Here is a 15,696-nt window from a genome sequence, read left to right on the forward strand (position 1 = left end):
TATAAGTGGCTTTCGGTGGGTGGCCGCACTCGCTGGCTCGAGTTTCTTCACATCTGGAGAACCAGCGCGGTGGTGCCACCAGGTTCACAACCTGCACCAGTCTGCGCCTGCACGCCACGCGGCAGCAGCATCATCGCCCCCGCTGCGCCTGCTGGCGCGAGGTCCGACAGATGCACACCTGCTGGGCGGTCCCCGCGGCGCCACTGGACACGCCCATGTGACTGCCCAGGCTCGCCCCGCCCTGCCGCGCGAGACTGGGACCCGGGTGTGAGATCCATCCCGCCGGGCGGCGACGCGCAGGCGCGGCGCGTGGCGGCTCGTCGACCTCCCGGCCTGCCCCGCGTTCGCTGACGTCGCGCAGCCTCGTCCTCGCTGCCGCCGCCGCCGCCACCGTAGTCGCCGCTGCTGTCGCCGCCGCTGCAGCTGCCGCCGCCGCCGTTGCCGCCATTGAAGTCTGCGCCTCGTCAGTGCGTCTCGTCCCGCGCCCGCCCGCGAGCGGCCCGCGCGCCCAGCCACCGGCGCCGCCGCCCGGCGCCCGGGGAGGAGGCGGCGGGCCCGGGGCCGCGAGAGCGCGGGTGACAGGCCCGGCCTCGCGGGGAGGCCCGAGCCGGCGGGCGCCCCGGCCCCGCACCGCGCCGGCTGTTCATGAAGCATGTCGGCCACCAGCGTGGACCCCCAGGTAGCGGTGGGGCCGGGGTCGCGGGGCCGGGCGCCGGGGTCGCGGGGTCCGCTCGCGGAGCGGGAACGCGGGGGCCGGGGTCGCGGGGCCCGGGTCGGGGTCGCGGGGTCGGCGTCGCGGGGCTGGGCCGACGTCGCCCGGGACCGCGGGCCCTTTGGGGCCGGAGCGCGCCGCCCGCCGGGAGGGGTTCTCATGGGTAATTTTGTGTTCCCCTCTCCCCTGGTGCTGTCCGCTCGCGCGTCTGGGCCTGCGGCGAAGCAGAGAACAAAAGGGCAAGATAATAAAGGTGAGCGGAGTCCGGATGGCGGTGCGGGCCGGGAGCGGAGGGGGCGGCGCTCGCCTAGAGCTCGGCGCGCGTGTTGGGGGAGGAGAGGTCTTGGAAGCGGCAGCCAGAACCGCGGAGTTTTTCTCCCTCTTCTTTGGGGAGACGAAACCTTAGGCTGTGCTATTGGGGGAGACGTAACAGGTCGGAAGCAGGGAGTTTTCAAGGAGAAGCAAGCAAATCGGTGGTGAGAGTAACTCCATCTCTCCCTCCCACGGCAGGCTGGTTGATTGGGGTGGGGGAAGGGAAGGAGGCCGGGGGCCCAGCGACCTGCCTGTCTGCGGCTCCAGGTGTGGGGCTGGCCCTGGGGCGGCTGCTGGCTCTTGGCCCTGTACGCTGGCGCCTTACCCCAGTCTTTTGAGCCTCTTGGGATGCTCTGGCTTGGGGTCCACCCCCAAAACTCCGTCTTGGGAGAACTGGTGTCGCTTCATGTTTACTCCGAAGACTGTTACTCGGGTGTAACCAAATACGGTTATCATGTTTTGAGATTGGAGAAGGCCCAGCACTTATTTACCTTTCCCTTCTTTTCCTGGCTGAGCGTGGTGACAGTGGAAAATAAGAGCACAGCCAGATACCAGTTAAGAAGCGTCGCTCAGCTGCAGCTTCCCAGCTTTGCTGCCCACATAGCCAGGCTTTAGGAAGCACCGTTCTCTGTCTGGCAGACATAGATCTCAGCCCACATCATCTTTACCAAAACCTGGTTACGAGTTCCTTGCAGTATTTTGTCTGCACCTATATTTTGTCAATATCTACCAAAGTACGATTAATTTTTATCAGAAACGTAACCTAAGTTATTGAAAGTTTTGTATCAGCTTTCTAATTAGTTGTGTAAGTATCAGTTCTGTAATGTCTGTGTCCATTTTTAAGTAAAAGTGATTTATAGTAGAAGTTGATGGGTATAAACTTGACTATCTTTAATTTCTGTGATTAAAAGGAACTTTAAAAAAATTCAAAGGTAATATTTTGCAACTTCTCATTCTAGTACAAAATGGTTCTTTGCATCAGAAGGATACAGTTCATGACAATGACTTTGAGCCCTACCTTTCTGGACAGTCAAACCAGGTGAGTTTGTTTTTTTATTTTTTAACATTTTTACATTTATTTTGACTGAGGTTTGTAATAAACCTTTATTAGCGTATTTCTGACTTTATTATCCTAAACAACAGAGAAGCAGACTATAAAGTACTAGAAATAAAGGAAGAGGCTGACAAAGGCTTATATTGAAGAGCAGCTTCACGTTGAAGGTGGGGCATGCGTGCGGGGAAGCTGGTTTTCTCTCTGGAGGAAATGGTGTCCCACGCGCCTGGCAGGCACGCGGGATTCTCGTCGGCCTCAGCACTGGTGGGTGAGTGATGCACTGCGTTAGACAGAGCGGGGGTGTGCGGAGTTCTCTGAAGTTTTCCGGGGACTGTTTTTAGCTCTGGATGATTGGACGTTTGGTCTCGAGCAGCTAGAGCAGGACTCTGGAGTGAGACTGCGGCCTTGGGCTCTTCACACCGCTGCTGACTGTGACGCTTCTTCGATGGCTTGCCCCCTCTGTGCTTGCTTCCTCTTCTTAGGACAGTTGGAAGAGGCGGCTCCTGATAGGGTTGTGGGGAGGGTGAGACTAGATGGTGCCCAGAGAGCTCAAGGCGGCACCTGAGTGAGATGTAGCCACCTGTTCTCTCAGGTGTCGCAGGCTTTCTCAGCCTTGGCACTAAGGGGGTTGGGGACAGAAACGCTCGCTGTTTGGGGGGCCTTGTAGGATGTTGAGCAGCGTCCCTGGCCTTCATCCGTGAGCTGTCATTAGTATTTGCGTACCACCCTCCGCATAACAACCAAAAACGCCTCAGCAAACATCTGGGGGGCTAAACTGTCCTGGTTAAAACCACTGGGCTAGTTGGAGTTGAGGTTTAAGCAAAAGATCTGCCGCTTTTAAAATGCACAGTGTATGTTTGCTTTAGGGCAAAGTCAGGCTCTGCCTCTTCCCTGTGGGATGAAGCCAGTCTGCGCTTCTGTAGAACGTCTTAGAACTTTTCTCCATTCTTCTCCTCCTGCTGCACTTGGCAAGTCAGCAGCTGAGGAGCCTGAGAGACCCTGTTCAGGGGGCCCCCTGAGGGCCCACCCCTCCTCTGGGCAGGACAAGGGGCTGCTCAGTGACGGGCTTTCAGCCAGAGGTGATGGCAGGAAGTTAAGTGGACTTATTTCTCTTACGTGATTTGCTCTAGCAGGTGTTGTGTGTGGATTTTAACCAGAAATTCAAGGGAGGGGGTCGCTTCACTTGGAATCTTTTTTTATAAGGTAGGAGCTTTTGATACTCAGGAGGATGTCTTTAAAAGTGGAGTAGATGACTTTCTGATGTCAGGGGAGTAGTCCCAGCTGGCTCACGCTGGAGACGCCGCGTGGAAGCACCGTGGTGGGTTGGTGCTATCAGTGGACAGCCTTAAAACATCCTCTTCATCTTGTGTGTTAAAATGCGTACTTGTCAGCAAGATGATTAATCAGCACATCACTTAGGAGTGAATTTATTGAGAAAACTCTTAATTGAGAACAGACCTTCCAGAAATGCCCGATTGTTGCAGAGTGTAGGAAGCATGCAACACGGGAGGGCTCTTAGATCCTAGTTTTCCCGGCCTTTTCGTCGCACGGATGAGGAACCTGAAGGCCAGAGAGGCTCTGCTGTGCCTGGTGGCAGAGCCAGGCTGTGGACTGAGGGTCGGTACCTCTCACCCAGGTGTGCAGCGGGATCCTGTGGTCCTGTGTTCGCCACTCGTTTCTTCACGTGGGCTGTGATGCAGTCAAGGGTCCCTTGGGACTGTCACTGCCTCTAGGTGTGGCCTCTGCCGGGGCATCCAGCCCAGACTGCTAGTGAGGAAGCCGGAGCGGAGGTTGGTGTGGCAGGAAGCAGTGAGCGCACACTTCCTGCCTGTCCACTTAGCCTTTACTGAGGTGGTGTTGACGTGAGATGAACTGCCCGTGTTTAAAGAGGACGGTTTCATATGTGGCCTTTCCCTGGTACGCATGCGCACCTGTGGAGCCGTCACCGTATCCGTCAGCCCTGGGCTGCTTTCTTACCTTTTCTTAACCCAGCTGTGGTTTGTAGTAGCCGGTTGGAGGCACTCTGGTGTTCTGATTTGTGACGCCTTAGCGCTTCGGAAGACTTGGAAAGCATTTAAAAGCGTGCCTTTCCGTTAGCTGACTTGTACCACGCTCGGGGTGGGTGCGCTTCCCTCAGAAAGGCCTGGGGACCCTGCCCTCGGTGTGTGTTTTCCTTCCTAGTGGCACCCCGGAGCATCCTTACGTAGCAGACTTGAACTACACTTCAGTCAGCTGTTTGGACACGATGGGGGGAGAGGAAGCACGGGGGGGCGGTGGGGGCCCAGGGGCGAGGGTGTGGGGCTCTGACGCTGCTGGCTTGTCCTGACTTCGCCCTCCTAAGGGCCGGCCTGCTTTCTCGTTCTCTGTTTTTTTCTTTGAAAGGTAAGGAAAGACTGCAAGGACCCAGAAAGTTCCTGCTCAGAGTTTTGGAGACAGCGCCTCTGAGTTTGGTGTAGGTGCTGCTGGCCAGATGCCAGGCCGAGCGTGTGGACGGAGGGGTTACCGGGGATTCTGCGTCTCCACTCGAGCACTCAGTTGTCGACAGCCTTGTCAGCGTGCCCGGTCACGTCTGACGTAGACAGAAAGGAGAAAAGTCAACTTTTTCGTTTTTCCTCTTTAATAATTCAGCTGTGTTCTAAGTGTACTGAGAAGCATTCGCCTTTTAGGAATGTTGTATAAATTTACTCGTTTCAGGTTCTAGGGCTGATCATTTGTAGTTGCTTTAAACCGTGCTGTTGATCGAGTCCTCTGATGAGATGTGGGTAGAGCTGCCCGGAGTGCTGTGGGGTGTCCGCCACTTGAGGGTCAGTGTGGCATCTCTTTGAGACCTCGTGTCCACTGCCTCTCACGTGCCGTCCGTCCTGCGTGGTCGAGCTGACAGTTACGCCTCCCTGCTCTCTTGGCAAGAAGCTCCTGTCTGGCCACCCTGAAGGCTCCTTCCTTGGAAATGGTGCTCAGCTGTCACCCAGTGTTTCTGTCAGGTTTGGGGGCGTTTCCCCCAGCGGCACAAAGCTGGACGCACCGACGCCTTCTCGCAGCGCCTGCGCCGTGCAGAGAGCCTGGAGGAGCTCAGCCCGCGCCTTCCTGCTGCTCCACAGTGGCTCCGGGGGCCTGGGTGGGGGTCAGGGGGAGCACTTGGTCATGGGCACTGGTCGCCAGTGGCTGCGTCTGGGAGCCGGGGGCGTCCTTCAGACGCGGCGATGGTGCCGCCGAGTGGCATTGGGACACACTGCTCACCGCTGTGAAGCTGCTCAGAGCCGCGCACCTCAAGGGGGGAGACAAGTGCAGAAATTGTGTGGGTGTCGGAAGCCATGGTCTCCTCTGACCTGACCTGCAGCCTGAAGCCCAGGAAAAGCAAGCGGCCAGCCGCACCCCAGGATTTTCCCCAGGAGCTGTGGGCGTGGGGGGCCTGCTCTCAGCCCTGGGTCGCTTTGTCACTGCTTTCACAATTGCCCTTGGTACCTCCCCTCTTGCATAGTTTATTCCAGCCCCCTGCATCCCCCACGTAAATGCTTCTCAGCGTACGAGGTGTTCCATGTGCCTTGGCGGCTGAAGCCTTGGGCTTTCCGTTTCTCCCTCCAGCCCCTCTTCTTGGTCACTGTAATGGTTGAGTCGCTTTATTGTTTGTGAACCTTAAAGCATTTGAGTAATTTCAGAACTTCTCAGAAAAATGGATGCAGGAATCAAACGTTCCAACTTGCAAGCAGGTGGTTTTGGTCATTGAGCATGAGGGTTTTTTATAAAACTGGTTAGGTTTTGTTTAAGTACAAAAAACTTAATTATGGAATAGGTTTATGGGTTTATCGTGTTTTACTGTTTGGTTTTTCAAAGAAAGTCATCTAGGGGTAAGTGTCACGACTATTGGGGTTTATTTTGTTTGGAGTGCCCATTTTGTTTATCACTTTTGACTCGGTCACAAGGAGGCGCCCTGAAAGTCCAACGCTTGGGGGTGTCTTTTCTACTGTCACTGGCCTAATTCTGCCTTGGAGACCTGTCAGCCTCCCTTTCTTGAGTCCCTAAGTTATACAAAGGCTACAGTTAGACGTGTCACACGTGAAAGTGGTCTTCGGGGGGGCGCGGTTTTACCTGCGTCGTCCTTAAAAGAGTTGGTTCCATGCTGCTCCTTTGAGTAGCCCCGCGATGCCTCTGCACAGAAGTATTAATGCACTAAGAGAAAGGGCGCGATTTGTCGTCATCCCTTTGGTTTCTGCACCCACGTCCCTGGCAGGTGAACTTGGGCCTCTTTACCTGGGCTGCACAGCTAACTAAGTAGATGGCATGTTTGCTGTCGCAGGAGCCCAGCTGGGGAGCGTGGCTCTGAAGAGCCTGAGGCCGCGGCTGGGTGGGCTTCTGAGGGGCTGGGTGTGAGTTCGAGCAGTGCCCGAACCCTGCGGTGCCCCTGGCGGCCTTGTGTTGCAGCTCTCTGAGTGGCACGGTTCAGTTTCACTGTGACTCGGGGCTGGGACAGTCAGCCTGAGCACTGCGGACAGTGGCCCCGAGCCCTGGTGGCGGGGGGCGGGGCGGGGGATGCGGACCGCAGCAGGGAAGGCCCCACGGGTTCTCCCGCTGTTCCTGGCAGCTTTGCCTGTTACTCCGCTGCTTCACTCTTGGAGTTTGGAAGGAGACCCAGCAGATGTGGTAGAAGATGGGCTGCCAGTAAGGGGATGAAAATGGATTCAGTTCCCAGCACCGGAGGTCACTGCATGCAGCCTGCCGTGCACCCCGCGGCCTGGTGGGGACAGACGATGTCGGGAGGGCTCGGCCAGGGCCAGCTCGGAGCCCTGGGGATGGCGGTGCGGGTGGCACGCGGCATCTGCTTAGTAAACCACAGCTTCTTACCCTGTGAACTTGAAGTGAGGCGTCTTCGTTCCTTTTGTTGTATGAATTTAAGTGTTCAAGGGAGAGCTGCAGTCCAGGTTATTTCACGATTTTCCAGTAAAGAGCTGCAGCCTCACTGGTGCTCTCCTCGTAGTGACCTGCCTGCATTGACACGTTGTGGGAGGAGAGGGTGGAGTCCTCCCAGGGCTGCCTCCGCCTTGGTCCTGCCTGTGGCTGGGTGAAGGATTCGGGGGTGCCGGCTGGCTCACCTCCTCTTTCCCTGGACAGTCCTGGCTGGAGGTGGCTGAGAACTGCCCATCTGCACGATGGGGTCTGTGTGACCAGGGTGTTGGGCTTCTCCATTAATAGTGAGGTTGGGTTGGACTTGAGGGACGTGCCGTGGTTAACACAGTGCTTGTGGTCTCACGTTTTAAGGGAAGTCCTGTTGTGCTTAAGGCTGAAGCGTGGGTCAGAAGGGAGGTGCTGGCCCCGTGGGCTCAGTGTTCCGTGGCCGTGCTCCTGTGGCTCTGGTTGGATGCGTGGCTGTGTGGTGTGGATGCCACGCAGCCCTTGGGTCCTCTCTTCTCCCGAGTGCATTCCTTGTGTGCGAGGGAGGCCGCGTTGATGTGGCCCCGCTACTGCCGAGGTGGGTGCCCAGCTGATGGGGGAGGAGAGTGCTGGCCTCCCTTCAGAAGGCTTGTCCCCATTGTGCTGTTGAGGCACCGGTGGGCGCCGAGGTCAGAGGCTGGAGGCTTCCACCCCTGGGGCTGCCCCAACTCACAGGGCAAGTCCGCCACCCTGGCCTCCCAGGGACTGACTCTCCTCAGAGCAGCCCCTCCTGCGGGCACAGGGTGGGTGGAGGCAAGCAGGGAGGCGGGGCTGGGGGGCCACAATGCGGGGGCCAGAGTCACTGAGATCCTTTCAAGGGCAGTGGCTCAGGCGGCTCCCCTGCATTCAGAGCACTGATGACGGCCACTTGTCTGGCTTTTTCTACCCCCTGAGAATCTCAAGGATTCGTGTTAACAGGCAAATAGGTATTACTCCATTTTAAAAGTGCTTCTGGAATAGTCTGCCGTCAAGTGGAGCAGCCAGCAGGAAGGAGGCGTGATTCCCGAAGCCCCAGGAGTCCTAGGATGGGGCAGGGGGGAGGAGGTGCCAGGGGGGACCGGCGGAGGGTGCCTGGGTCAGCACATCCCGTGCTGGGCCGGGATGTGCCGAGGAACTGGCCTGTCCTCCACGGGACTTCTGGGGGCTCCGGAGAGCTACTCCCTGTTCTCATTCCAGTGAAGCAGAGCCTCCTCCAGTCACCTGGGACACCAGCCACCCTCTGCCGGCCAGGGCAGCGGGTCCTCTGACTGGATGACAGGTGCGGGGTCGGGGAGGAGGGCTCTAGCCGCCGCTCTGCTTGTAGAACTTTCTGGTTACTTGGGAGAACTATGCAGAAATCGGACCAGAGAACTCCATGTTTGCCCCCGCTCTTGCTTTCCTTCACAGCCTTTCCGCTCTCGGGCCCAGTTCTGACCAGGACCCCTGGGTGAGTCTCTCTCCAAGGAGACGTCTTCCCAGAACTGCTGACCCCAGGTCTAAACCCGGCCCTGGGCAGCTTTCCTGAACCCCGCCCCCCCCCCCCCCCCCAGGGGAGGCCCTGCAGCTACTTAAACTCCTCCCAGGGGTTCCGGCCATCACACGGAGGCACATTTTCAGTAAGAGTCTCCCCGCCGTAGCCAGCTCCCCTCTGAGAGCCCCAGGAAACGGTGGGGACTGAGGGGGCCAGACCCCTTTGGGCTCAGGGGTAGGGACGGGGCGGGAGTCCTGGGGGTCATCCAGGTGGGTCATCAGCACGCCTGTAGCCCTGAGCTCGTGGCTGCTGCCTCCTTAAAGCTTGCTCACTTGGCGCTGTGCTGTCCGTGCTGTCAGTGTCCTGCGTAAGCATTATTGCCAGTGGGACAGAGACCTGTTCCTCAGGCTGAGTGCCTTGAAGTGGGCCACTCTTCAAGGTGCAGTGGAGGGGTTGCTGAGAGGATTGCTTCACCTAACTTGAATCCAGATCAGTTGCAAGTGACCCTTTTGTTTGGAGTGGCCCCTGGGTCGTCTGGGCGTCGCCCTCTCTGTCCTGGCTGGGCGCGCTGGGAGGGGAGCCGGTGCTGCACAGGCCCGTTCCCCGCCAGCCTGCGCTGAAGTAGGCGTGCTTGACGTGGCAGCGCCTCCTCCGGGTCGGGACACGTCTAACTCATCACGTGCTTGTTTCCGCAGAGTAACAGTTACCCCTCCATGGCCGACCCCTACCTGTCCAGCTATTACCCACCATCCATCGGATTTCCCTACTCCCTCAATGAAGCGCCGTGGTCTACCGGAGGGGATCCTCCAATCCCATACCTCACCACCTACGGACAGCTCAGTAACGGAGACCAGCATTTTGTGCACGATGCTGTTTTCGGGCAGCCTGGGGGCCTGGGGAACAACATCTATCAGCACAGGTTTAATTTTTTCCCCGAAAACCCCGCCTTCTCGGCCTGGGGGGCGAGTGGGTCTCAGGGGCAGCAGGCTCAGAGTTCAGCTTATGGGAACAGCTACACCTACCCGCCGAGCTCCCTGGGCGGCACGATCGTGGACGGACAGACAGGCTTTCACAGCGACACCCTCAACAAGGCCCCTGGAATGAATAGCCTGGAGCAGGGCATGGTGGGCCTGAAGATCGGGGATGTCACCACCTCTGCAGTCAAGACGGTGGGATCGGTCGTCAGCAGCGTGGCGATGACGGGCATCCTTTCCGGCAGCGGCGGGACGAACGTGACCATGCCGGTGTCGAAGCCGACCTCGTGGGCGGCCATCGCCAGCAAGCCCGCCAAACTGCAGCCGAAGATGAAGGCGAAGAGCGGGCCCGCCGTCGGGGGCGCGCTGCCCCCTCCGCCCATAAAACATAACATGGACATTGGCACCTGGGACAACAAGGGGCCCGTGCCCAAGGCCCCGGCTCCGCAGCCCCAGCCGGCCCCCCAGGCCGCCCCCCCGCCCCCGCCGGCCGTGCAGCCCCCCTCCCCCCCCCCCCCCCCCCCCGCCCCACCACAGCATCCGGGCCCCCAGCAGCCGCCCCAGACCCGCTGGGTCGCCCCTCGCAACAGAAGCACGGCGTTCGGGCAGAGCGGGGGCGCCAGCGGCGACAGTAACTCTCCCGGGAGCGCCCAGCCCAGCGCCACCCCGAGCCCGGAGTCCCACCCCGTCCTAGAAAAACTGAAAGCCGCCCACAGCTACAACCCCAAGGAGTTTGACTGGAACCTGAAGAGCGGCCGCGTGTTCATCATCAAGAGCTACTCGGAGGATGACGTGCACCGCTCCATCAAGTACTCCCTCTGGTGCAGCACGGAGCACGGCAACCGGCGCCTGGACAGCGCCTTCCGCGCCCTCGGCAGCAAGGGGCCCGTCTACCTGCTCTTCAGCGTCAATGGCAGCGGCCACTTCTGCGGGGTGGCTGAGATGAAGTCACCCGTGGACTACGGCACCAGCGCCGGGGTCTGGTCCCAGGACAAGTGGAAGGGCAAGTTCGACGTGAAGTGGATCTTCGTCAAGGACGTGCCCAACAACCAGCTCCGGCACATCCGGCTGGAGAACAATGACAACAAGCCGGTCACCAACTCCCGTGACACCCAGGAGGTGCCCCTGGAGAAGGCGAAGCAAGTGCTGAAGATCATCGCCTCGTACAAGCACAGCACCTCCATCTTCGACGACTTCTCGCACTACGAGAAGCGCCAGGAGGAGGAGGAGGTGGTGCGCAAGGTGAGTGTGGGTCCCGGGGGTGCGGTGGGTCGCTGGCAGGGGCGGGGGATGTCTGAGTGGTCACCACCCCGGAACCTGGGGTCCTTTTCCAGTTGTTAAGAAACACTGGTGCACACACTCTTGTAAAGGACCTGCGGGTAACTTGCTCTTTTCTCTTTGTGAATTATGTTGTTTTCTAGAACAGTGCTTCCTAGTCTTTGTCCAGCCAGGAACACTTAGAAATACTGTTCTGTGGCCCTGGGGTGGACAGGCGGGGCTGCTGGGGCAGATACCCCACCGAGGGCCTCGCTGGGCGTTGCCCTCAGCAGCAGGGACGCTCTGGTCTAGGGCTCGCTGCTTGCTTCTCTCTCGAAAACCCAATATCCTGCAGTTTTTGGAAACCTGAGTTTGCTCGTATAGAGAGTAGAAGGGCAGGGGAGGGGGAGGTTGGAATGCAGGCAGTTCATAACTGAAATGTGTGCGTTTAGAGTCACAGCGAAAACCCTTGGGTGGGTCTCTGAGTGGGTCCCAACCTCCTGTGACAGCCCACAGAATGAGTCTGCTCTGTAGGAGATCAGGGCTCAGAGGCCTGTCAGTTGGCCCAGAAATGGGAAAAATAAGGACATTGTGACACACTTGGCAAAGCCACTTCGTTCAAGAGAGTTCGTCCTGAGATTCTTCCTGCTGTTTTGGTGTTAAAATGTTCTTTCTTTCGTGAAATGTCAGTTGATAATAGGTGGGTTTTCAACCCCTGTTTAGTCCTCTGTGTTACAAAAAAAAAAAAGGCGTTACCCATCTGGGAAGTTCAGTGTCCTGAGTGTTTTCCGGCAGAAAGGCTTGTAAATGGGGTGTACAGAGAACACAGTGCTGGTAGCGGTTTTAAAGTTGTACAAAACTAACAGCTCACAGTTTGCAAAACTTTGAAAGCAGGTTGGTCCCACTCTCACTCTTGGGCGGAAAGGAGAAGGGCTTATTTCCAGTTATTGCGAAATTGGGTATAAAATGAAACACCAAATTGCTGGATTTGCAGGGACAGGACGGAGATCATGCTCACGAGACTTGACGTCCCTGGTGACTGGGCGCCGGCTCTGCGTGTGTGGCGTCTTAGGTGCTGTGGCCCTGGGTTCTGCTGGTTGTGATGAGCTGAGGGGTAAACTTGTGCCCCGCCCTGGTGGGTGTTTGAAGGTGCTGGTGACCTAGAACTTGCCTCGTGATGGAGCTGACGCGTCAGGAATGGGCGGAGGAAGGAGCAGCCCTCCCTCAGACCCTCGGGGCCCGAGGCTTCCAGGTGTTACTGCAGCGGGCTCGGCCCGCTGTCCTCTGCCGCCCAGTGTCCTCTGCCGCTGGGCTTCGCTGTGAGGCTTCCCCGGGCTGCTCCTCCCTCCCCCTGGGGCAGCGAATGCTCCAGAAGCAGGTGAGCGCCTGCGAGGAAAGGTGCGCGGGCCAGCTGGGCTGAAAGCCTTTGTCCACAGGGGTCAGCGTTCCATTAATCCATGTTCTGGAAGCCCGACCTCTTGCTGTCCTGGTGGCCTCTCTCGAGCTCGCTGGACTGTAGAGGAGTGGGGGTGGGTCTCAACGTTGCCCCAGAAACTTCCACCAGGACGCTTGTCTTCAGGGCTCGTTCTGGAGTCGGCAGCTGGCACTGCTTTCCGTGCAGGAGTTGGGTGTGTCCTTAAGAAGGACGGGTACTGAGATGAGGTTGGGAACAGCTCCCTGAAAACCCTGAGCTTGCTGGCGAGGCCACCGCCACCAAGAAGGCCGCCCTGGAGACTCTCAAGAAGTCCTTTTGTTGATCAGCTGGAGTTTGACTCCATTGCTTTGAAATGATCATGACGCTTAGAAACACGTTGTGTTGAAAGGTAAGATGTACTTGCCCTTCTGCAGGAGTGCTGGCTGTCCTGCATCTCAGCCGTCCATCTGAAAGCCAGCTGGCTCCTTAGGGAAGCACCGCGTCTTGTGGCAGCTGGGTCAGACCCAGCCCTGCAAGCCTCTGGGTTTTAAATGTAGAAACAGCCACTCCTTAGGGCGCTTAAAATAGTGCAGGTTTTAAGTGACAGAGTCAAGCTGAAGAGTCCCTCATACGACTGGACTGGCCACGGTCCGGGGTCAACTCTGCACAGGCACGCAACTCAGTGGAAAACCGGGCAGAGACAGGGTTAGGAGTGCGCCGTCTCTGTTGGGTTTGCTGTGAGAAGAGGCTGTTCACAGTCTCGGGGGTGGTGGTCCTTGTAATGGTTGAAGGGAGTCGGGGCTTTGGGAGGTGCCCACGCTTGTCGGCACCACTCCAGCCGCAGCCACTTTGAACTCCAAAGAGAGGCTTGCACTGCCCTCCAGGAGGGGCGGTAGCTGTGGTCTTCCTCGGAGGATGCAGAGCACGGAGCTCCTGATCCTTCCGGTTCAGAGTTCAGGGTGGGGAGGCAGTGTCAATTCTTGGAGCTGCGGCCATCCACCCACCCAGCCCGGCTCACCCACCTGCTCTGGGGCTTTTCAGGACGGTGAGACGGTTTGAAAAGCACCGCAGGTGCCCTGCCCTGGTGACGGCACGGAGGATGTGGGGGAGTCGGCGTCTTATGAACCTGAAGACACACGCGGTCCGTTTCTAGCAAAGGAGAGGGTTTTGCTTGTGTTGTACATTACACGTGTAGTGATCCCAAATGTTTGGGCGTTGCGTCATCGACCAACCCCTGTCCGGCAGTGTCCATTACCAGCTTCATCCTGCTTGAGGGGGGCAGGAGGAGGGGGACTGTTCCATGTCTCAGCTGAATTGTAAGTAGAGGCCTAGATGGCTTCCGGCAGGCGGGCAGCCGTGGGGAGGGACTGAGCTGCGGGTCACAGGCTTGTCACACACTTTGGGAAAGGTGGTCCGCTTGGTGGGAGGAAATAAACTGGCCAGGGGAGTCTTCCCTGCGCAGGTGGCCTCCATGTCAGGCGGTTATCAGGCGCCCATTCCGTGTGGCCAGGACCCCGAAGCTTGGAACTGTCTTGGGCGGTGGCCCCTGCAGGGAGCCGGGTCCAGATCTGGCCACAGCACCTCGACCTGGAGGGAGCTTGCGCGGCACGTTCGCTCACTGTGTTAAGCTTCTTTTCTCTTTTTACAGGAGCGGCAGAATCGAAACAAGCAGTGAGGACGAAGCAGGTTCTGTACCGTCAGACGTGGGGCTGGTGCGGTTGGAGAGTGTGTGCTCGGTGCTGTCTCTTGGCGTCGGCTCTGGCCGGCCTCGCACAGGGCTCGACTGCTCGCATCTTTACGTTCTTTGTAGTTTATTTTTGCCCAGATGATCTGCATTTGTTTGTATTTTTTCTATGTATTACAGTATTGTAGAACTCACCAATAAAGGACTATGTTTTCGTCAGCTTGTCAGTCACACTGACCTAACGTGAAATATAAGGACCCTTAAAAACAAAAACCTGATCCGTCCCGAAGGTTTATCATTGTTATTATGGTGAAAATTATATTCTTATGTTCACGGTCATTTAATATCTTTACACGAGACTTCTTGTCTCTCACCCCTGTTGCTTTAATAGCGAGCATAAGAACCCGTGCGTCGTCCGGCATTTAGCGTGTTCTGTTCAAGGGCTTCCCTTCAGGATATGCCGAAGTCACAGGCTGATGACTGCCTCGTCAGCCGCTTTGCCATTTCGTCTGTTACCTGTCGTCTGAATGCTGATCTGCCCGTTTGATTTCTACTGGACAGAAGGATAAATTCCAGTCTCCCCAGTTTGGTGAACCTGCTGTTTCCTGGGAACACGGGTCTTGCACAGCCGTGCGCGCCCGGCGGCTGCTCTGCTCCTACTCAGGCGGTGACCACAGGCCCGCGTGCGGAGGCCTTCCTCGTTGTGTGCAGGCCGTTCGCTCCCCCTTTTCTTCACTGGAGAGTCCTAATGCCGTTTCACGTTTTTATGCCAATAATGCTAAGCTTTAAACCTGGGATCTGGTAGTCCAGACGGTGTGATGGGTGATGCCACCGATTGTAAATTTCAGCGTGCGTGTCTAGTTTTTTTTCCTGTTGAATGGGTACAAAAAAGCAAACAAACAGAAAACCTTTTAGAAACTGAATTTGCTGTCGTGTCTTGTGGGACGAGGGGCCTCCGAAGCACTCGCCACGGGAGTTCGAGCATGAAAGCGGTGTGCACGCCTGCCTGGCGCCCCGCACACGAGCTGGGCAGAGCCTCCCGTGCGGAGCGCAGGTGCTCTCTGAAAGCTGTACTCGCCAGGCCCTCCGAGTTACAGTTTAAGCCGTTTTATCTAGACTTGTATTTAGAACGTGTCACTTTCTCTGAACTGTTATTGCCTGTACGGAGTCACAGACGACATCGGATAACTTCCTCTAGGAGAATACAAGCCTTAATAAACAATACCTATTTAGCAAGTCTGCGGTCACTTCATTCTTCACCCCGTTTTACCGGTTAATGTTTTTGTTTTTTTGCTGTACGCAGGCCCCTCACTGTTGTGGCCTCTCCCGTTGCGGAGCACAGGCTCCAGACGCGCAGGCTCAGCGGCCATGGCTCACGGGCCCAGCCGCTCCGCGGCATGTGGGATCTTTCCGGACCAGGGCACGAACCCGTGTCCCTTGCATCGGCAGGCGGACTCTCAACCACTGCGCCACCAGGGAAGCCCACTGGTTAATATTTTACTTGCAGAGCTGGTTAAAAGGGTCACTTCGAGAGGTCCGTGTGTCTCCCATGTCTGCCAGCCGTTTCTCACGTGTGCTTGGCCGTCGGGTGGCCTCAAAGAGCAGGTGGCTCCCGGCTCGTCAGGTGGTCGGTGGGCGATGCGCTGATGGCAGTGCTGTGACACGGTGCCCTGCCTCTTCCTGCGAGTCAGCGGCAGAGGCCGTGACAGAATCAGCTACCAACCGGCCTGTGCACCTGTTCCTTAAATGGCGCAGGCTCTGAAGGTGATCCCCAATGCTGCCAGCTCGCACCAGCCCTGGATCAGAGGGCGGCCGCCCTGCTGGCTTTGGGGGCACTCGGGCCTGAACGTTCCCGAGGAGGGAAAGCTACGCAGGTCGCGGTGTGGAAGGGTCAGCGGGGACCTGGCGTCACA

The 15,696-nt window shown here is 57.7% G+C and overlaps 1 protein-coding gene across 3 annotated transcripts; it reads left to right on the forward strand.

Moving 5' to 3' along the window:
- The first annotated feature begins 375 nt into the window (after window positions 1–375).
- On the forward strand, window positions 376–15,019 carry YTHDF1 (YTH N6-methyladenosine RNA binding protein F1). Of its 3 annotated transcripts, none has more exons than XM_027086761.1 (5): window positions 376–679; window positions 938–965; window positions 1,984–2,063; window positions 9,150–10,670; window positions 13,748–15,019. In XM_027086761.1, exons 1-5 carry the CDS (start codon window positions 653–655, stop codon window positions 13,772–13,774), a joined length of 1,683 nt encoding a protein of 560 aa, XP_026942562.1. In that variant the 5' UTR covers window positions 376–652; the 3' UTR covers window positions 13,775–15,019. The 3 variants fall into 3 exon arrangements, with proteins under 3 accessions (XP_026942562.1, XP_026942564.1, XP_026942565.1); XM_027086763.1 differs by having other exon boundaries at window positions 941–965; XM_027086764.1 differs by lacking the exon at window positions 376–679 and adding an exon at window positions 2,168–2,346 and having other exon boundaries at window positions 941–965.
- Window positions 15,020–15,696: the final 677 nt, after the last annotated feature.

Source organism: Aethalodelphis obliquidens, unplaced genomic scaffold (assembly GCF_003676395.1).
Source record: "Aethalodelphis obliquidens isolate GAN/ISIS:26980383/991018 unplaced genomic scaffold, ASM367639v1 scaffold57, whole genome shotgun sequence".
Lineage (NCBI taxonomy): Eukaryota > Metazoa > Chordata > Mammalia > Artiodactyla > Delphinidae > Aethalodelphis > Aethalodelphis obliquidens.

Coding starts and splice junctions, on each gene's coding strand:
- YTHDF1 (XM_027086761.1), top strand. CDS start 653: ATGTCGGCCACCAGCGTGGACCCCCAG. Junction 680..937: donor CCACCAGCGTGGACCCCCAG/GTAGCGGTGGGG, acceptor CCTGCGGCGAAG/CAGAGAACAAAAGGGCAAGA. Junction 10,671..13,747: donor AGGAGGAGGTGGTGCGCAAG/GTGAGTGTGGGT, acceptor CTCTTTTTACAG/GAGCGGCAGAATCGAAACAA.